Raw genomic sequence first — 22,488 nt, forward strand, 5'->3', positions numbered from 1 at the left:
CAGGGTGTGTGGGTTGGGGGAGGGTGGGGGCTGGGGTGGAGAGATCCTGTATTAGTGAGTTTAAAATTAAATGTTTTTTTCCTTGTTCAAAATCACTGAAGGGTGACAATAGTCTACCTGTGCCAATATTCTAAGTTTTCCGTAGCAGATTTTTCTAGTGTATGCCCCTTTGGGCACATTGTTCTGACCCAAGATGGAATAGTGAGCGCCCTCAGGTGCTTAGTGGGTCTATGAGAAGGACGACAAAGGTCCTTCCTGCCCCACTCCATAACAATGTTGAACTAATTCCACATTTGATGTCAGCCACATACTTATTGACAATAAATTTTGAAGTTTTAAATATCAACCATGAATACTTTACTATTAAGTAACAAACACAAAACAAACTAAAGGCTCTGAGTGATTTCATTTTCGGTACAAAAAAATTAGACAATCTATTCCAGATACAGTTGGCATGGCAAAAGGTTTTCTTAGTTTTCTTGTTTTCACTGTAGCCTCATCAATGTTTTGGCACATCAAAATAGATATCTGAATTGTGTAAAAGTCTGGTGCATGGCAGAGAAATCAGGAAAATTATTATAAAGGAGGTATAGGTTCCTACCATATAAATTTCACATGAGGTTTGACATTGTGGATAATAATGTCTGGGTAACAGTTCTTATTTGAACCTCTAGTAGCTTGGCTACCTTCCTCTGGTTTCTAGCTTTCATAGCATGTGGGGCAGCCTGGTGGCTTAAGAAAGTATTGTGTTCTGTCTCACACAACAGTCACTAATTTTATATGTAGGTATTACAGTTCATTGACACGGCCAAAGAGAACTCATGGACAATGCTCATAATTAAAGGGTTTATTAAGGAAATTAGCATGTATAATGCAGGTGAGAAATGCTTAGGATACAGTTGTTCAGTCAGGATATGTTACAAAGTTCTTTCAGAGCTGCTAATATATACCCAAAGAGCATGCCACTCCACTGTAATCCTCAACCCAAAGGCATTCTGCTCAAGCTTCATGGGTCAAAAATCCAAGGTTCCCAATCAGGTGTCCAGAGGCATCCCACTCCAGTCAACTTTAAGGCACTTAGCTCCACATCTGGGGGTCAGCAGGTCCAGCTTCCCCAACTAAGTGCTGAGAGAAACCTCATTCCACAAGCCAGTCTCTTGCTCCAAAGCACTCAGCTTTAATTGGCTGGCAGGCTGGCAAGTCCACCACCCTGTGTTCTTCCTCTGCTATTGCTGCTGCTCCTCTACCTACCTCAGATGCCAAAGCTGTCTTGTGGAAGTGAACAGAGAGTTCACTGTTCTGGGATTTCGGGGTCCAGGGGGAGCACTCCCTTCCTGGTTCTTCCTGGTGGTAGAATTCTTCCTCCTGCTTCTCAGAAGGCTCATTTTATCTCCAGCAGGATGGCAATCACAATGAATTCTGTTAACAATTACTCACTAGCTGGTGAATCCTATCCCTGTCTTCCCAGGTTCAAACCGAGACCCCTACAAGAAAGGTCATTTGGTAGGAGTTACAGAGACTTAGGAAGGAGCCACGTTAAATAAATCATTGCCCCAATAGTTATGCATTGGTGTGCTAACCACAAAGTCAGTAGTTTGAACTCACTGTCAGCTTTGTGGAAGAAAGTTGAGGTTTCCTGCTACCTTAAATATGAACAGCCTTGGAAACCAAAGTGAGCTTCTCGGTATTGTTAGGTGCTGCCAAACTGGTTCCAACTCAAAGAGACCCAGTGCACAAGAAAATGAAACACCGTGCAGCCCTGTGCCATCCTGACAATTGTTATATTGGAGCCTATCGTTGCAGCCACTGTGCCAGTGCATCTCCCTGAGGGTCTTCCTCTTCTTCACTGCCCTGCTTCTTGAGCGGGCATCATGCCGTTTTACAGGACCGGTCTCTCCTGATCACATGTTCCAAATACGTGGGACAAAGGTCTGCCATCCTTGGTGTCCAAGAGCATTCATGTGGTCCTGCATTCAAACCAGCTCTGTGTGTTCTCTGACGGTCCACGGAATGTTCAGTATTCTTTGCCAACACCGTAACTCAAAAGCATCAGTTGTTGTGTGGTCTTCCGTAGGTATTGTCCAACTTCCACGTGCATGCGAGGCTACAGAAAACACCATGGCTTGGGCTTGTGCATCTCAGTTCTCAAAATTACCTCCTGGCTCTTTAAGACTTTAAAGAGGTCTTGTACGGTAGAGCTGCCCAATGCAATGCATGGCTTGGTTTCCCAATGACTCCTTCTACAAGCACTGATTGTGGGTCCAAGCAAGACAAAATCTTTGAAAATCCAATCTGGTCTCCATTAATCATGATGCTAACTATTGATCTAGTTGTCTGGATTTGAATTTTGTTTTTACATTGAATTGTAATCCATATTGAAAAATGTGTGACTGGTTTTCCCAAAGGTGTTGGGCTACATGCTGGAAATGTGGATAACCCCAAAAGCATTAGCATGGCTTACCAAGAAAAAAGATAATTTATATTTTGAGGTCCCCAAATGCATGCTAATGTTATTTGTGTTTCTACAGTTAGATTTTTGTTAACATTGGGGTACACATCATGTTCTAGAATTGTGTTTATCGTTTGGATTTAATAATGAATCAGATGTATATACAGGATTTTATTTCATCAACTGGTTTTTAATGATCTCTTTCAATGTTTATGATAAAGAATTATTATAGAAATTATTAGTATCTTATTTTTAAAAAAATAGGTCTAATAAGTAAGCATATATGGATTTATAATTTATAAATTTACTAATAAATAAATATGCATCTTAGAAAATCAATACATGTAAAAAACAAAGCTCTAAAATTATGCTTGTTTGACATACTATATTCACAGTATTAATATATTTTTATTTGTCTTTTGTTGCAGGATTTATTTATACATGTGGTGGGACACTAAAAGGACTTAATGGCACTATTGAAAGCCCTGGTTTTCCATATGGATATCCAAATGGTGCAAACTGTACGTGGGTAATAATAGCAGAAGAACGAAATAGAATACAAATTGTCTTTCAATCATTTGCTTTAGAAGAAGAATATGACTACTTATCCTTATATGATGGACATCCTCATCCTACAAACTTTAGAACAAGGTTAGTGTATTTCTAATGCAATAGTGGAAGCAAGGTATATTATGGGTAAATATATGTTTTTCAAGATACACTTAACATTAGTAGTGTAAGTGAAATAAAATTGAATTCATCATAGAATTTCTGTTCATTTAGAAATATGTCATCACACAAGCAAATTAGCTCATTATCTCTGAGTAAATAATACTAGTACATTGATACTATCTTTTAAAGAAGTGAACCTAAATTAAATAGGAATTATTTTAGAGCACTTCAAGGTACTTTTGTTTTTTAAATTAATTATCCTAATGCTTTATTTATTATGTGTGTGTATTTTTTGGTAAAGCCCAAGCAAGGTAGGTCTTTTGGTAGCATGCATAAACTTTTAGGATAGAACAATATTCAAACAGGTTTAAAAGTATTCACATGCTAGTGGAATGTATTTATATGTGTATAGTTACATAAAAATAAAATATCTGAACAATTGACTCATATACCACCTAGCACAATTATATTATGTTCTTGTAAACAATTTATTTTCTAGATGATTTTAAAAATAATTGGAGGATTATCTGATATCTTGACAATATTTTTAAATGATTCTACAGAATTTCTTCTTGACAAATAGATTCTCCAAAAATAAGAAGTATTTTTACTTTTAGCACAAATTTATTTTTTTAAATTATCAATAAACTCATCCAATTCATAAATTCAGATTTCATTTAATATAAGAATTTTGCGAATAATTTTCTGTAATATATTAATTTAAACTGCTAATCTAAAATATTCTAAGCAGATTACAGGTAAAAGTTAAAGATATTACAAATCAACCTATTTGATAGCTTCTCTCTCAACACAGTTGCTTAAAGTAGCGCTTGGTTTGTATTTAGAGAAGCGTTGCTGCTCATGTTACAGCTGGATTTCGTTTGTAAGTCTGGGAAAACAAATCTAACGTGCAACCTCCAGCCCCTTCCACACTGTTTATATACAAAATCTGTTGTTTGATCAGAATGTGAGCTGCTGCCGGCAGAGTTTGCTGCATTCTGGGGCCTGTGTCTTTGACTCGGTGTGTCCTTGCTTTTCTTTCTCTCCCGGGCATCGCATTCTCACTTAATGCATGTCCTTCTGGTGGATCGGCTGTTCTTAGCCTTCCAGCAATTGATAGATATACAGTGTTACTTTCTGTGTCTGTGTGTGTGTGTGTGTGTGTGTGTGTAATGTTTTGTTGTAGCTGCCTTGCGACAATGCACTGAAGACACAAGTTGGGACTTATAATTTCCCCTCATATAAATAAAGAGATCTCTTGGCACTTTCAACCACAATTTCAGTAGCTTTTGACTTATTCTTTAGCACTCCAATTATTTACAGGTCTGCTTGTACTTTTTTAAATTTTCCAAATATTATCACCAGGTTTTCCTTTTAATATTAGTCTTTGTTTACTGATGTCTTGTGCTTATTATTTCTTTTTTTCATTTAGATGATGACTGATGATATTGATGACAGCTTCATGTGCCTAAAGAATTTGTTACTATGGCTTTAGGAAACATCAATTCAAATCACTTGTCCATATATTAATTAGAGTATTTGGTTAGTCTTAATTATTGAGTTGCAGAAGTTCTTAAGTAATTTTGATATTGTATTTCAATTATTGGTGAATATGTACATTGCAAATATTGCTCTCTGATCTGTGGCTTGATATTTATTTTTCACTATATTTTGATAAATAGATGTTTCAAATTTTAACTATTTAATTTATTTATTAGTTTATGATTTTTTGTGCTCATCCTGAGAAATATTTGCTTATCCTGTAAATGGAATAATGTATTTTTTATATTTTTTCAAATATATGTCTATCTGTAAATACACTATTATAGAGAATTATATTTCATCCAATTTTATATGGATATAGGATGTCTAGGTGATTTTATTACATACAGAGATCATAGTGAAGAATTATTTCGCCACTTTGCTTTCCTTTTAGGAAATCCTAGAAATGACAACTCAATATAAATAATATGTCCCAGATGACTGCCTCTGGGCATGTTACAATTTAGCATATTTCCTGTAGTTTAAAATAAAATTCATCACACACACACACACACCAAAATACTACCATCTTAATTTTTTTCTCATTTTTATTATAAAATTACTTCACTATTTTTTTTACAATTTGGTGGCTGTCCATAACTATGATAATTAATAATCATAATTGTGTTCTCATGGGAGCCATACATAGATCAAGAGGCAACTGTTTAAACAGAAAAAGGGAATGGGGTGGGACTTCAAATTTGAGAAGTTATTCTATAAGGCTATCTCCATCCAACTTATTGATTCAGTCTAGATGCTGAATTATATTATCAGAGAAACTGGACTGTGACATTCTGTGAAGAGCATGGCATGACACTTGGAGGAGAGCACTTTAATAACTATGATAAATAGATCGTACAACCCTCTTCACATATTGATGAAACTCTTATTGATGAAGGTCTAAGAAGACAACCTTCAGTCTTGTGTGTGAACATAAAAGAAAACTCCTCTCAACTGGATGGATAAACTACATCCTAATAAAGGGGGAAAAATCAAAGTCATCAATAATTTCATTTTACTTGAATCAACAATCAATATCTATTGAAGCGGCAAAGTACCAAATGACTAATTTCAGCATGGTGTTTGCCATAATATAATACTATAAAAGTAGACATGACATTTTGATTATTGACATGTGCCTGCTGACATGCTGTGATTTTTTCAGTCACCTTCTATGGTTAAAAAAATAACATACAAAATGTTTGTTAGACACAAGAAGGACCAGAGATTTGCCTTGATTAATTTAGACATGTCATCAGGGAAGAGAATTAGTGAGGAAGAAAGAGATATCAAATGTGGTAATCAAGAGGGTCTAGGAAAATATGTACACCCTCCATAAGACAATTGACCCATAGAATGAACTGAAACATTCCAATCCTCAGGAAGTGGTTTCAGGAAACCTTGTGTACTGATACAAGCAAAGTCAGCAGGAGCGCACAGTATCAGAATTGACCAGAAAACACATACTTTATTCCTGGTCAAAGATTTGAATTACAGTTTGTCATGTGGTTGAGTTTCTAAATGTTATTCATCTTTACGATTATCATGTGTAATTTATTTATTAATCAATTTACAGAATCATAAGGGATGTAAATGGTATAAAATATTCAGCATCATAATTTATTGGATTATTTTAGACATACCAATAGGCTACATGAGTGTTAAGGACAGGGCCAAAGACTAGTTATCAGAATAACTCTACAGCCATCTTATTGTGTGTTTCTACTCATGTGCTTGGTTCACCATAACTTGCTGGGTCAGGCTTTAGGTGGATAACTTGAAGGTCAGTCATTTAAACCAACTAGCTTCCCCTTAGGAGAAAGATGATGATTTTTGTTCCCATAAAATTTTGTAGCCTGCACCTTCCCGATAAGATTGCTGCAGACAAATGGGCACATAAACAAATATGGTGAAGAAAGCTGATGGTGCTCGCTATCAAAAGATATAGCATCTAGGGTCTTAAAGGCTTGAAGGTAGACCAGCGGCCATCTAGTTCAGAAGCAAAAAGCCCACATGGAAGAAGCACACCAGTGTATGTGATCAAAATTCAGAATTTTGAATTTTGAAGGGATCGGATATCAGGCATCAAAGAACAAAAATAATCAAATCATTCTGAATGATGGGGAGTGCAGATTGGGGACCCAAGACCCATATAGGCAACTGGATATTCCCTTATGGAAGGGTCATGGGGAGAAGACGAGCCAGTCAGGGTGCAGTGTAGCAACGATGAAACATATAACTTTCCTCTAGTTAATAAAAGCTTCCCCACTATCATGATCCCAATTCTACCTTACAAATCCAGCTAGAACAGGGGATGCACACTGGCACAGATAGGAACTGGAACCACAGGGAATCCAGGACAGATGAACCCCTCAGGACTAGTGGTGAAAGTGGAAATACCGGGAGGGTACAGGGAGGGTGGGGTAGAAAGGGAGAACCGATTACAAGGATCTACATATAACCTTCTCCCTGGGGGATGAACAACAGAAAAGTGGGTGAAGGGAGATGTCAGACAGTGTAAGATATGACAAAATAATAATAATTTATAAATTATCAGGGGTTCATGAGGGAGGGGGGAACAGGGAGGAAGGGGAATAAATGAGGAGCTGATACTAAGGGCTGTACGAGCCCCCAATAAAATGATTTTAAAAAAATACCTGGACCAATAGACAACATAATGATAAGTAGAAAAAATATGAAAAGGGATTTCATTTTACTTGGATACACAATCAATGCTCATAAAAGAAGGGTTCAAGAAATCAAAAGTTATATTGCACTGAACCTCTTTAGAGTGTTAAAATAAAAAGGTGATACTTTGAGGAATAAGGCGTGTCTGGCCCAAGTCATGGTTTTTTTCAATTGCATCATATGAAAGTGTAAAATGGACAATGAATAAGGAAGCTAAAATAACAATTTATGCCTTTGAATTATGGTGTTGTTATGGATTTCCAGAATAATGAAATATCTATCTTGGAAAAAATATTAAAAAATTTTTGTAACCTGGGACTGGGAAACCCCCAGGGGCGAGTCTATTCTGTTTTATAGGGTAGCTGTGAGTAGCAATTGACTGGATGGTAGTGGTTTTTGTGTTGTGGTTGTGGTTGGTTGCTTGTACTGCTTCAGGGCACACAGGTCATGTCCAAATGCATGTTCTTGGGCAACCTTTCCACTCCTCTTTGGTCTCTGATTAATTTTGCTGGCTTTGCGCTCTCTCTTAATCCAAGGTTTTCTAGGATATTCTTCCCTCCTTGATACTCTTTTCCAGGTTCCACAAGGTTATATCTTTCACCAATTCTAGAAAACTCTCAACTATTATATGACTACTATATCCTTCCCTGCCCCTTTTTTTTTCTATTCTTCCCCAATAGACAGCCGTCCTTCACCCTTCTGCGCGCCATGCTTTTCTTCGCTCTACTGCTTTCTTTCCAAGGTCACACACTCACTCTTGTATGGTGAGATAAAGAAGGTCTTTACCTCACAGAGTGCTATAAACAAACTCAATTACTTATTAGACCACCAAAATAAAAGACCACAGGGTGCAATCTATGACAATGGACCCTAGTGATAGACCTCTAGTTGATGATGGGGCCTGCATGACCATATTCCCCAGCCTATTCAAGATGCTTGCTTGAAAGTGACACAACTCCAATTGCTGTCAATGTATTTCGTTTTCCCTTCTGTCTGAGTCAGAAGAAACAGCTCTGATCTTCTCTCTTAAATAATAGAATGACAGAGAGATGCACAGTAAATTGTAATTTTAGGCCATTATTACTTGCCTCAGCACACCCAATAATTGCCTTGACCATGAAGTGTGTTTAGCCCTACTGCCAGAACTGCCAGCCACAGTGGTTGGGGTGAATAGAGGAAGAAATAAAACATGCTAAATTAATAACTGTTACTAAATAAATAAAAGGGAGTGAAACCAAGTTTTGCTTCTCTCTAAAATATTAATAAGGTCCACACAAATAGTATAGTAGAATTGCTTACTGTTAAATTGACTATGACTTTGGTAATCTCCTTGTAGGGATTACAGTCCTCACTTAAATTGAGTGTAGACACTCGTTTTTACCTCATGAACCAGCTTTTCAAAGATGCCAGATAGTGGCTAGTTTATTCCCTCTACTAGACACACTTGTGCACTCACCTTTTCTGCTTCACTACCCACAAGTGTGCAAACACAAGCACTTTAATTTACCAAAGACTTATGGAATTTCCATTGGGAATGCAAATAGATTAGAAACAAAGCCAATTAAAATTTCGAGGCACCTAAGGCAGTTAGTTAATGAATCTTCTCTGACTCGTCTCTTTATATACTACTCTGAACTTCGGAACATTCAAATTAACCATTGGATAGCTCTCAAGGACAGGCAGGGTTTTAAAAATTTCTTGTCAACATAAAAAGGCTCTTTCAGATCTCAGTAAAGCAAGGATTCATGAGTGTATACAACTATTTGTTGTTTATACCAGGCATGTTGCCAAAAAGAATGGAGGTGGCTTTTAGTAAAGAAATAGACTAAATTAAACCATCAAAATGGGTTAAAGTGTAGAATAAGAGGTGACAACGAGCAAGTTTAGACTCTTTCTTCCATGGATTATATTTATTCAATCTTTTATAGCAGATCTGTGAAAAGATTTACTTCCTCTAGCCTGCTTCCAGTAAAATCGCACTGATCTCCAAATAGGACATCAAACATGGTATTACATTAAGTGTAAGTGTTTCCTGTATAAGCTACTCACTCTCTCCACAAACATTGATTTTCTCATCTGTATATGGAATAATTAAAATGTCTGATATATTATCTCATAAAAAATCACTTTCTGCTTCAATAAATGATTTTTGATAGTAGTACACTATAAATGTCAATGAAAATTCTAAGTAAAAATTTTATATTCTATATACTGTAGAGTAATTTTCTGTGAAATAATTTAAATGCACTAGTATATGTGCATGTTATTCTATGGAAATATAAAAATTATCTGTATATAACAATGTTAAAAGTGAACATTTTCTGAGTTCTACTCTATACCATGCTGTTACTGTTGTTAAGTTACCACTGAGTGGGTTCAAACCCACAATGACTCTTTGTAAATAGAACAAAATACTGCCCTGTCCTGTGCCATCCCACAATTGTTTCCATTCTTGAACCCATCATTGCAGCCATGGTGTCAATTGATCTCCTTCCCCTCCTTCACAGCACCTCTACCAAATAGGATGTCTTTTCCAGGGACTTGTCTCTCCTGACAACATGTGCAAAGTACCCAAGACCAAGTCTTGCTGCCATGCCTCTTAGGAGCAACCTGCCTTATTTCTTCCAAGACAGATGGATTTCTCCTTTTAGTAGTCCATGGTACTTTCAATAATCTTCTCCAGCACCATAAATCCAACACACCAATCCTTCTTCAGTCTTCTTTATTCAATGTCCAACTTTCCCATGCATATAAGGCAATTGAAAATACCCTGCTTTGGGTCAGATCTATGTTAGTCCTCAAAGTAACATCCTTGCATTTCAAAACTTTAAAGAAGTTTTGTGTTGCACATTTGCCTAATGCAGCACATTTTTTGATTTTTGGTTTATGCTTCCAGGAACATTGAGTGTTTGTCCAAGCAAGACAAAATCCTTGACCACTCCAATCTTTTCTCAATTTGTTATGAGGTTATTATTGATCCAGTTGTGAGGATTTTTGTTTTCTTTACATTGAGTTGTAATCCATACTGAAGGCCGTCACCCTTGGTCTTCATCAGCAAGCATTTCAACTCCTTACTTTCAGCAAACAAGGGTGTGTCATAGCTCAGATTGTTAGTAAGTTTTTTGTACAATCCCGGTGCCACAGTCTACTTCATATAATCGAGTACCTCTTATTATTTGCTCAGCAGACAAATTGAATATGTAAGTGAGAGGATACAACCCTTTTATTCTCCTGTCCTGATTTAAACCATGCAGTATACTCTTGATCTGTTCTCACAACTCCCTCTTGATCTATGTACAAATTTTGCATGACCACAATCAAGTACTCTGGGATTTTCATTCTTCTCAACTTAATCCAGCTTGTTAAGATCCATGAGGTCAAATGCTTTGGCAAAATCAGTAAACACAAGTAAACATCTTTCGTGTATTCTTTGCTTTCAGCCAAGATCCATCTGACATCAGTAATGATAGCCCTTGTTTCAAGGCCTCGTCTGAATCTAGTCTGAATCTCGGGCATCTCCCTGTCGATATACTGCTTCAGTAATTGTTGGATGATCTTCAGCAAAATTTTACTTGAATGTGCTATTAATGATAGGATTCTATTATTTGAACATTCTGTCTGGTCACCTTTCTTTTCAATGGGTAAAAGTAGGAATCTCTTCAGATCAGTTGGCCAAGTAGCTGTCTTTAAATTTTCCTAGCATAGGCTATTGAGTGCTTCCAAGGCTTCATCAGCTTGATGAAACATTTCAGTTGGGATTCAATCAATTCCTGGAGCCTTGTTTTTGGCTAATGCTTTCAGTGCAATTTGAACTTCTTCCTTAACCACCATTGGTTCTTGCGCATATGCTACCTCCTTAAATTGTTGAATGTTAACTACTTCTTTTTAGTACAGTATCTTTGTGTATTCTTTCAATATTCTCCTGATGCTTCCTGCATTATTCGATATTTTGCCTTTGGAATCCCTCAATATTGCAATTCCAGGCTTGGATATTTTCTTTAGTTCTTTCAGTTTAAGATATACTGAGCATGCCCTTCCCTTCTAGGTCATTGCACATTTCATCATAATATTTGACTTTGTCTTCTGGAGCTGCCCTTTGAAATTTTCTACTCAGCATATTGATGTCATTATTTCTTCCATTTACTTTAGCTGCCCTATGACATTCACTTTTATCTTTTCTTGATATTCTTGGAACTAATCAGGTCTTCTGTTGTTAGTGTTCAGTGCATCAAATCTGTTCTTGAGATGTTCTTCAAATTCAGTTGAGATAAGAGTCAGGATAATATCTTTACTCTTGTGGGTTTGTTTTGATTATCTTCCTCTTTATCCTGAACTTGCCTATAAGCAGTTGAGGAACTGTTCAATAGTCAAGCCTGGCCTGATTTTAGCTGCTGCTATTGAGCTTCTCCATTGTTTCCTCCCAAAGATGTTGTCAATTTGATTTCTGTATATTTCATATGGAGAAGTCAAAGTGCATAGTCACCTTTTGTGTGGTTGAAAAAGATATCTGTTATGAACAAGTGGCTGGTCTTCTAAAATTCTGTCATGTGACCTCTAGCCTCATTTCCATTACCAAATCCATATTTTCCCACAGCTATTCCTTCTTTTTCTCCAATGTTTGCATTACATTCTCCCATAATTATCAAAGCATTTTGATTACATGTTTGATCACTTTCCAATTGAAGTCATTGGTAGGATTCTTCAATTTCTTACTCACTAGTTTTGTGATTGGTGCATAAATATGAACAATAGTTGTATTGATTTTATCTCTTGAATGTGGATAGATATATCTTAGCACAAACAATATTGTCCTTCATGATTTTGCAAGGTTCTTTTGGACAATGGATGCCAGGCCATCCCTTTTGATTGTTTTCTCTGGCATAGTAAATCACAAGATTTTCTAATTCAGATTAGTCCATATCAGTCCATCGCAGCTCACTAATGCATAGGATTTCAATCTTTATGCATTCCATTTCCTTTTTTGATGACTTTCCCTTCTCCTAGGTTCATACTTTGCACATTTCAAGTTCAGATCCTTAACATATATTTGCGGCTATTTCTCCTTTCCTTGAGATGTGCCCCGTCAACTGATGCAAATCCTGGAGACTCCGCTACCACAAGCTTTGCCCGATTCCCGTCACCATGCTTGAGTCCATGCTGAGGCCTCAGATCCTCCCTGCTCATCTTTTGAGAGGTCTATGACCCATGTGGCCCATCCTCAGGCCCTCTTTTCAGCAATGTTCTGCAGCCATTAGTTAGGCCTTCAGTCTTTGGCAATAATTCAGAACTGTGCCTAGGGTTTTTAGTGGCTTCTTTTTTGAAGTGGGCAGACAATTCCTTATTTGTCTGTTCTTCTTCTGGAAGTTCCACTGAAACCTGTTCACTTGGAGTATCCCTGCTGGTCCTTACATACTGGTGACATAGCTTTTAGCATCACAGTAACACAGCAGTAGAAGAGCTGACAGACAAGTAGAGAGGTGTCACGTGCACCTCGGGTGAAAACAGAGAATTCAAGAAAGGTGTTTGTATTTTGTATGGAAAGGTATCTGATGGCATCAAGCATAACGAACCATGGATAGTCTTCAGAAGAATGGGAATTCCAGAACACGTAATTGTTCTCCTGAAGAACCTGTACAAGTATCAAGAGAAAGCGGTTGGAACAGAACCACGTGATAATGCCTGGCTTAAAACCAGGAAAGATGAGTACGAGGTTGTATGCTTTCACCAAACTCACCATCTTAATGCTGTGTACATAATCAGAGCAGTTGGATAATCTAAAGAATTCAGGATCAAGATTGGAAGAAGGCTTATTAACAACTTTTGATATGAAGGTGACATAACCTTGCTTACTGAAAGTAAAGAAGACTTGAAATTTCTGGTGGAGATCAAAGATCGCAGGCTTCGAGATGGATTATAATTCAATATAAAGAAGAGTAAATCCCTCACAACCAGATCAATGGGTACCAGGAGGATAAATGCAGAAAAGAATGAAGTTGTCAATGAGGGACTGACACAGTGGTTGTAACAATGGGTTCAAATAAAAGAAGGATTGTGAAAGGGTGTTGGACGGGACCGGGTTTTGTTCTGTTGTGCGTAGGTGGCTATGCGTTGGAACATACAGCATCTAACAACAGGGAGTCATTTGTGCTAAATGTTGTGAAGACAAAAACAAGTTAGTTCCAAGTGTACAGAAAACTGATATAAAAACTTTCTAATAATATATCTCATTAAGTGCAAAATTTAACAGACTAATTTTGAAAAACAGTGGAAATCAATGAATGTTACTCACAAACCCACCAAAGAGAAGGCCTTTATCAAACCACTGTCAGATTCGAGCAAAATGAAGGTTATTGTTCACAACCTTTATTAAAATTAATTCCTTGTCAACATAATTTCTATTTATTTTTAAATATTGGTGTTGATAATTTTGAAAACAAAATTAAACATTCAGAAACCTGTTACTTATATGACATTTTTCCTTTTGACAGGATATGATTCCTGGCCTCAAGGATCTATCAATATATTAGGACTGATTAAAAATAATAACTGCATGAACCAATCATTAATTTTATCATATATATTTTACTAATAATATTCTATATTATAAAAATATGTTTATCTATGAAGGACATATACTCATTAGAAAGTACTAAATAAAAGGGAAAATAATACTTATAACAACCTATTGCCAGAGTATATATTTTTTTGATATTAACCATTTACTACATTATTTAATATGCATCAATTATTATTTCTATATTCTGTGTAATATCTTTTAAATTGTTGCTTACATAAAATACATAACTATGTAATATTTATACATAGTGAGTGTTATATCTAAATGCACAGAAACGTATCTACCTCTTAACAAGAACACTGCTTATAATTTGTTCCCGCCTTAACCCATTCCTCATTGTACTGTGAGGTCTCCCCAACAGGAACAAGATTCTTAATACTGTGTTCACATTCTTTTTATATTTTAAGAAATAGAATTTGTTAACATATGTATTCCTAAATAACCTGTTTAATTTTCCTTATTTTTAACATTAAATATGCTTGTGTGTTTGCACACACACACACACATACACTTTTTGGACTTGCTATTTTACTCAACATTTTCAAGTTCGTTGATTGTCATAATTTTTATTAAATAAAATGCATATATCATGCTTTACTCTAGTGAATATAGTTCATTTTATATATTTTACAACAGTTAGCCATTGGTAATTTTTTACTTTTACTCCTACAAATAATACTTCTATGGATAAGCTTTGAGATATTTGCTGATATGCACTTTTAAGGCATCAGTGCAGACATCAAAATAAATGGTCGAGTTCAAATTAAATAGAGGATGTGATCATTGTAATTTCTTTAAGTTACAAAATGGCAATTCCTTTCCAAAGTTGTCATGCATTTAAAAAGTACCAGTACAGCCCATAATGTATAATGGATTATTATAACACAGAATGTCTCATATTGGATGCATTAAATATTGGCATTTTCCAAAGATCTTGCCTCTTAATTATTTGTTGGGTATAAAATGCTACCTCCTGGTTTAGATTCTTGAGGAAATTAACATTGAGCTTTGCTTCATTGTTTTATGTAGATTAAGTGTCTATAACAAACACAGATATCAAGAATCCCAAAGTTTTTGCCTACAAAGCTAAAAAAGAAAATTTTAAAAACTCATTATTTTCTGAGATATTGAGGATGGGAGGTGAGCACAATGAGACTGTGGCTGTGATGAATCGCTATTGAGTCGGTTCTAACTCACAGCGACCCAGTGTACAACAGAGAACAACCCCGCCCTGCCCCGCGTCATCCTCACAATGGTTCCTGAGCCGGAACCCATGGAGCAGCCCCTGGATCAGTCCTTCTGGTCCTCGGTTGGCCTTCCGCATTTTGCTGACCCTCTACTTTTCCAAGCATGATGTGCTTCTTCAAGGGACGAGCCTCTCTTCATATGTCCACATTGCAGGAGACAAAGTCTCATCATCCTTGCCTCCGCGGAAAATTCTGGCTGTGTTTCTTCCAAGATAGATTAGTTTGTTGCTTTGATATTCCATGGTACTTTCAATATTCTTTGCCAACTCCATAATTAAAATGCATTGATTCTTCTTCAGTCTGCATCTTTCACTGTCCATCTTTCACATCTACGTAAGACAATTGAAAATTCCATGGCTTTGGTCAGCTGTACCTTAGTGCTCAAACTAATGTCCTTGCTTTTCGACACATGAAGAGATCTACCCAATTAAGAGATCGACCCAATTTACCCAATGAGTCAGTAGTTTCATCTCTTGACTGCTGCTTCCATGTGCATTGATTATGCATACAAAGAAGGGGATTCCATGATCATTTCAATCTTTCTCTGCTTAACATGATATTACCTACTGATCCAGTTATGAGGATTTTCGTTTTATTGTTTTCTTCTTTCCGCTTCATCAGGAAGTACTTCAAATCCTCACTTCGCAAACAAACGGTGTCAGCTGAGTAACACAGGTAGCTAATGGGCCTTCCTTCGTTTTTCATGAGGCATTCTTCTTCATATGATTCACTTTCCCCGACTACTTGCTCAGCATACCAATTGAGTAAATATGGGGAAAGGATACAGCCCGGCCATGCCCCTTTCCTGATTTTAAACCATATTCTATTCTCTTCCTCTGTTCGGACAACCGTCTCTTGATCCATGTAAAAGTTCCATGTTAACACAATCAAATGTTCTGGGATTCCCATTTTTCTCAAGGTTATCCATGGTTTATTATGATCCACACAGTCAAATGTTTTGGTCAATAAAACACAGATAAATATATTTCTGGTATTCTTTACTTTCAGCCAAAATCCATCTCCTGTCAGCTATTCCAATTCCTCTTTGGAATTTTACCTGAATCTCAGGAAGTTCCCTGTCAATGCGCAGCCGATTAACCCAATGCAATTGTTAGATGATCTTTAGCAAAATTTCACTTGTCTGTGATATTATTGATATTGCTCTATAATTTGAGCACTCTGTCATGTCTCCTTTCTTTGGAATGGGTACAAATATGAATGGCTTTTTAGGCCATGTAGTGATCTTCCTAATTTCCTGGCATACATGAGTGAAATTTTCCCGTGATTTGTCAGCTTGTTGAAAAATTTCACTTGATCTTTCATCAATTACTGGAGCTTTGTTTTTGACTAATGCTGTTAATGAAGTTTCAACTTCTTCCTTCACTACTCTTGGTTCTTGATCATATGACACATATGATGAAATGTTTGAATGTCAGTGAATTATTTTTGGTACAGTGACTGTGTATTCTTTCCATCTACTTTTGATGTTTCCTGTATCATTCAGTATTTTTCCCATAGAATCTTTCAATATTGAAAAGCAAGGACTGAAATGCTCCTTAAGTTCTTTCACATGAAGATATGTCATCCACGCTTTCTTTTTGGTTTTCCAACTTTAAGTCTTTGCACGTTTCCTTGTCACATAAGACTTTGTCGATCTGCCCTTTGAAAATGTCTGTCCAGCTCTTTCATTTCACCGTGTCTTCCATATTCTTTAGCCACTCTATGATTTAAGAGTGAATTTAGAGTCTCTTCTGACATCCATGCTCATTTCTTCTTTTTCTTTTTGCTGCCTTCAATGACCTTTTGATTTCTTCACGAATAATGTTCTTGATGTCATTCCACAGCTCATCAGGTCTTATGACATAAGTGTTCAAATTATCAAGTCTTTTCTTGAGGTGTTCTTGAAATGCAGGTGGTGTAGAATCAAGGTCGTTCATTGACTCTGTGGACGGTTTTGTAAAATCCTTCAGTTGTACTTATTTAGGAGCATTTGACCTTCTCTACAGTCAGCCCCTGGCCTTGTTTTAGCTGTTCATATTGAGATTCTCTTTTGTCTCTTCCCAAATTGACTGTATGTAGTCAATTTCATTTCTGTGCATTCCATCTGAAGAAGCCCACGTGTGTTGTTGGAAAATGATGTTTACAATGGTTAACTATTCCAACATGGACAAACTATTCTTTATTTGTAATCTGTTCTTAGACTGGAAGCTCTGCTGATACCTATTTACTTGGGATGACCCTGCTAGCATATGAAATGCCAGTAACATAGCTTATAGCATCACATCAATATACAATCCATTATAATAGGACAAATTGACAGACAAACTGTTGATATGAAAATAAGGCATTATAATAAAGATCTTGGTTTATCAATGATATTTACAAAATACTGGTGTGACATCCCAGTAGCAATTTCAAGTAGCTATTGTTAGGTACTTCCACATGGTTCTCACTTGTAGTGGCTCTATGTGCAACTGCGTGAAACACTGCTCAGACCTGATTTCCTCAAAATCTTTGGAATTATTGAGCCCATTGTTACAAACTCTGTGTCAAACCATTTTGTTGAAGGTCTTCCTCTTTTTACTTCCCCTTAAATGTATCAACCATTTTGCCAATGCTTTTGATAACTGGATAAATAAGCGTGGAGGTAGGAGAGAAAGAATCAATGTGAAAGCTATGGAATACATTGGATGAAAGAGAGAATGTGCTGCAGATTAAAGCATGGATGCTCTAGGCTTAGAAATAAAGGCGGTGAGAAAGATGTGAAAGAGGAGGACATGTAAGGGAGAGTCCAGGGGAAACAGATTGTGGTACTTTAAGAACCAAGTAAAACACGTAGAAGAACACACAGAGAGAACCTATGGCAAATGGTGAGATGGAAACTTCTGGATAACCCGCAAGGGTGGAAAAGACCTCATTAGATTTGGAAACATCAAGGTCATTTGCAATTTTAATGAAACTGTTCAGTGCTGGGTAAAAATTTAGATGGAAATTGATGGCTTTAATTTAAAACCAGAATAAACAGGAGTTAGGTAAAGTATAAATATCTTTTATATAAATTAAAGAGTTTGATAGGCACCATGGAGGACCTCTTAACTCCTAACTTCAATGTTGGCTGTTCAAATTCACCAGTCGCTCTGCAGAAGGAAGGTGAGGCAGTGCGTTTCCAAAAAGATGCATTGCCTTGGAAACCATAAGTGTTTAACTATTTATAGGAATCCAGTCGATAGCAGTGGGTTATTTATACAAATTATATTTACTTAATGGGATCTAATATGAAGATGAGTAAAATGCACCACAATTCATACAATTACAAGGAAAATATGTTTCAACATGTTTGCAATCAGGGGATGTCACAAAAAAGTGCTTTCAGCATTACTCTTGCCTTAGTCTGGTGAGGGTGGCTTCAAGAGGAAGAGTGTCATTCCTAGAACTCAACAAAATGACCTTGAACCATTTACAGGTTTTTCCTTTTTAATTTTTATTTATTTATTTGTCTTTTATTCTTTTAGTTGTCATTATTTTGTTTCCTTTTGTTGCTTTGTTTTGCTATGTCTTGTGTTTTTTTGTGTGCATATTATTATCTCTGCAGGTCTATCTAGATTAGATGGGCTGGATGACCAGTATGGAGGAGAAAACAAGGACTGATGCTCCCAAGGGGATATGGAAGAGGGGGTTGTTGGGGAAAGGAGGTGGTGTTGACCAACCAAGGGACAAGGGAACAAGTGATCCAAAATCAATGGAAAGGAGGGTGTGAGAGACCTGGTAGGGATTGATCAAAGGCAATGTAACCGAGAGAAATTACTGAAACCCAAATGAAGGCTGAGCATAATAGTGGGACAAGAGAAAAGTAAAAGGAAATAGAAGAAAAAACTGGGAGAAGGCAAAAGGCATTTATAGAAGTTTAAATAGAGGCATGTACAAATATAAATATATTTATATAGGACAGTGGGGAAATAGGTCTATGTGCATATATTTATAGGTTTAGTATTAAGGTAGTAGATGGACATTGGGCCTCCACTCATGTATTTCCTCAATGCAAGAACACTTTGTTCTATTAAATTGACATTCCATGATACTCACCTTCCCGACATGATTGCTGAAAACAAATGTGTGCATAAGCAAATGTGGTGAAGAAAGCTGATCATGTCTAGCTATCAAAATAGAGCATCTAGGTCTTAAAGGCTTGAAGGTAAACAAGCTGCCATTTAGCTCAGAAAAAACAAAGCCCACATGGAAGAAACACACCAGCCTGTGTGACCACGAGGTGTTGAAAGGATCAGGTATCAGGCATCAAAAAACAAAAAATCTTATCATTATAAATGAGGGGGAGTTCAGATTGGGGAACCAAAGCCCATCTGTAGACAACTGGACATCTCCTTACAGAAGGATCGCGGGGAGGAGATGAGCCAGTCAGGGTGCAGTGTAGCAATGATGAAACATATAATTTTCCTCTAGTTCTTTAATGCTTCCTCCCCTCCTCTATAATGATCCCAATTCTACCTTACAAATCCAGCTACAGAGGATGTACACTGGTACATATAGGTACTGGAAACACAGGAAATCCAGGACAAATGATCTCTTCAGGACCAGTGGTGAGAATGGCGATGCCGGAAGTTGTCGGGAGTGTGGGGTGGAGACTGGGAGCAGATTATAAGGATCAGTGTGTGATCTCCTCCCTGGAGGACAGACAGGGGAATGGTGGAGGGGGGCAGACATCGGACAGTGTAAGACATGACAAAATAATAATTTGTAAATTACCAAGAGTTCCTGAGGGAGAGGGGAGCGGAAAGGGAGGGGGAAAATGAGGAGCTTATAACAAGGGCTTAAGTAGGAAGCAAATATTTTGAGAATGATGAGGACAACAAGTGTACAAATGTGCTTGACACAATGGATGGATGGATGGATGGATGGACTGTGATGAGAGTTGTATGAGCCCCCAGTAAGATTATATTAAAAAAAGGAAGAGTGTCAATAGCACAAAGACTCTGCAGGGCTCTGTTAGGCCAGGAAGTCAGGGCCGAGGTGACGGTGACTACGTTTTAGGAATTCTGAAGGATAATCTTGTTAGATTTTCTCAGAGAACATAACAAGATCGTGAGGGCTTATTTTGAAGAAGTTTTAAGAGCATTAAAAATTGTAACCTAACTGCTTGCTGCCAATGAAACGATTTTAACTCACCGTGAGCCGATAGGATAGAAAGGCATCCCCCATAGACTTTACAGAATTGTACATTTCTATGAGAGAACAAAGCTACGTCTTTCTCCTTAGCAACTCAACTGGTAGCTTTGGTTTGTATATAGCCAGGAACGTTTCTCTCAGGATCCCCCCCCCCACATCAATAAAATGCACCCACTCATTCTTTGAGGGTATCATGGACCATCCTACTAGAATTTCTTTGGAAAACCTTCCTTCATCCATCTACAGCGCTGGTTTTGCTACTTCAGGCTTCTTTTTATTCTCCAAACTCAAAGAGCAATCCAAAAAAACTTAAGTTGCGGTCCTCTGAGTATCCCAAAGTGCATTTTCTATGATATAAATTGAAAAACTCAAAATTTTTCAGGAAAGGATGAGAGAAATGGAAACACTGTGTTCAGATGTGGACAGACCTAAATGGCTATGTTAAGAAACAATAGCTTCTCATTATTATATTTTTGCTTAATAAAGGTTTCTATGATTTTGACTAACATTTGACTAACAATAAACTAACATCTATTGACTAATCCTCAAAAATCATGATTTAGAGTGATAAGACAAATTCAAAAATCATATTTTAAATAATTCTAAAAAAGAAGAAATGTTTGCTAAATATTTCTCAAAATACTAAGTGGAAATCTATGAGTGAAGGGAAGGGATTGGTTTTAGAAGAATCCATGAAGTGGATTCTTATCCTTAGTTCTTATCCAACAGGACCAGATATGAAGTGGATGTTGGGGAGTATGCCAATACTTTGGGCTTCCTGGTTTCCTGTTGTTGCAGGATTGAAAGTATATGTTCATTTAGAATTTTTTTGTTTTGTCTTGTCTTGTTTTCTTGGCTTAGACTTCATTAGAAAATATTTTTTTTCTTAGGAGTTCAATGCATTTTTGATGTGTTTGGTTTAAGTCAATTTCACATCAGTAACTACATTCAAAGTTTCAATTTTTCTTTCTAAGCATAGTTATCAAAATAAGCTTTATTATTTTCTCTTCATCTTTTTTCTCTAAGAAATTGTTGGTGGCTGAAGCAGAGACTTTCAGAAATATGGTGTTTTATTGACTGTGCAAAGGCATTAGGTTGTATGGGTCATAACAAACTATGAATAGCTTTCAGAAGAATTAGAATCCCATAATAATTAATTTAGATAATGAATAATCTAACATGGATCAAGAGGCAATTATGTGAACAGCACAAGGGAAGCCTTCATGATTAAAATCAAGAAAAGTGTATGTCAGGGTTGTAGTCTCCATACTTATTCCATCTGTATGCTCAGCAAATAATCAAAGCAGCTGGGTGATCTGGAGAAGAATATATCATCAGTTTTGGATGAATGCTTATTAACAACCTTTGATATATAAACAAAGCAACGTTGCTTGTTGCAAATGAGTATATTAGGGTTATCTAGAAAAACTAAACCAGGTCACTTAAGATTTTATATGTAATTCTATATATATGTATATCTATATATAGATATACATATATACACATACATAATACATATATACATATGTGTATGTGTGAGTGGGGGGGTTTACACAGTGAAAAGGAATACAACAGCAAATTAGCCCGCACTATCATATGGACAGCTCAGTACAACTAATTTTTGTGAGACAGTTAATATAATGAAGGTCCTTCCAACTCACTTTGGTCGCTAACCCAAGGACAGGAAGCAGACAAGTAGAAAGTTGAACTGGGAAGTGTAACAGGTTAGTAGGACAGCGTAGCAAAGCAGAGCACATTGGAGCCTCATGGTTTAGAGATGTGAAGTGGCTCACAGGAGGTGCAGCATCTGGAGTGGTGGCAAGATGAGAAGTGTTGACCCTCAGGCAGCAGACACAGCAAGGTTGTGTGGCACTGAGGTGTGGAACCTCAAGGCACAGTGACTGGTCCACCACAGTCCATGAGTTGGCTTAGCCCACAGGTAGTACAGTCCAGGTATAGACTGTGCTATACCTGGTATACAGGCACGGCAGCTAACTCAGGCTGGATACTGGTCTGACCACCAGGGAAAACAGGCATGGGCCTGCCACTGGAAGCCATTTATTTGGGTCCAAAAGAGGTCACTAAACTGTGAAATGATTGACAGTTTAAACACCCACTTCTTTTTTTTTTTT

General features: G+C 37.0%; 1 protein-coding gene across 2 annotated transcripts in view; it reads left to right on the forward strand.

Moving 5' to 3' along the window:
* CSMD3 (CUB and Sushi multiple domains 3) overlaps positions 1-22,488 on the forward strand; it is a 1,328,144-nt gene that overhangs the window by 145,019 nt on the left and 1,160,637 nt on the right. For both annotated transcript variants that reach the window (XM_045286022.1, XM_030887469.2), the window contains exon 2: positions 2,878-3,100. In XM_045286022.1, coding sequence (XP_045141957.1) covers positions 2,878-3,100 — 223 coding nt within the window. The remainder of the gene's footprint in view (positions 1-2,877; positions 3,101-22,488) is intronic.

This window comes from Echinops telfairi, unplaced genomic scaffold, assembly GCF_000313985.2.
Source record: "Echinops telfairi isolate 266 unplaced genomic scaffold, ASM31398v2 ScPeMD7_1;HRSCAF=3_0, whole genome shotgun sequence".
NCBI classification, from domain to species: domain Eukaryota; kingdom Metazoa; phylum Chordata; class Mammalia; order Afrosoricida; family Tenrecidae; genus Echinops; species Echinops telfairi.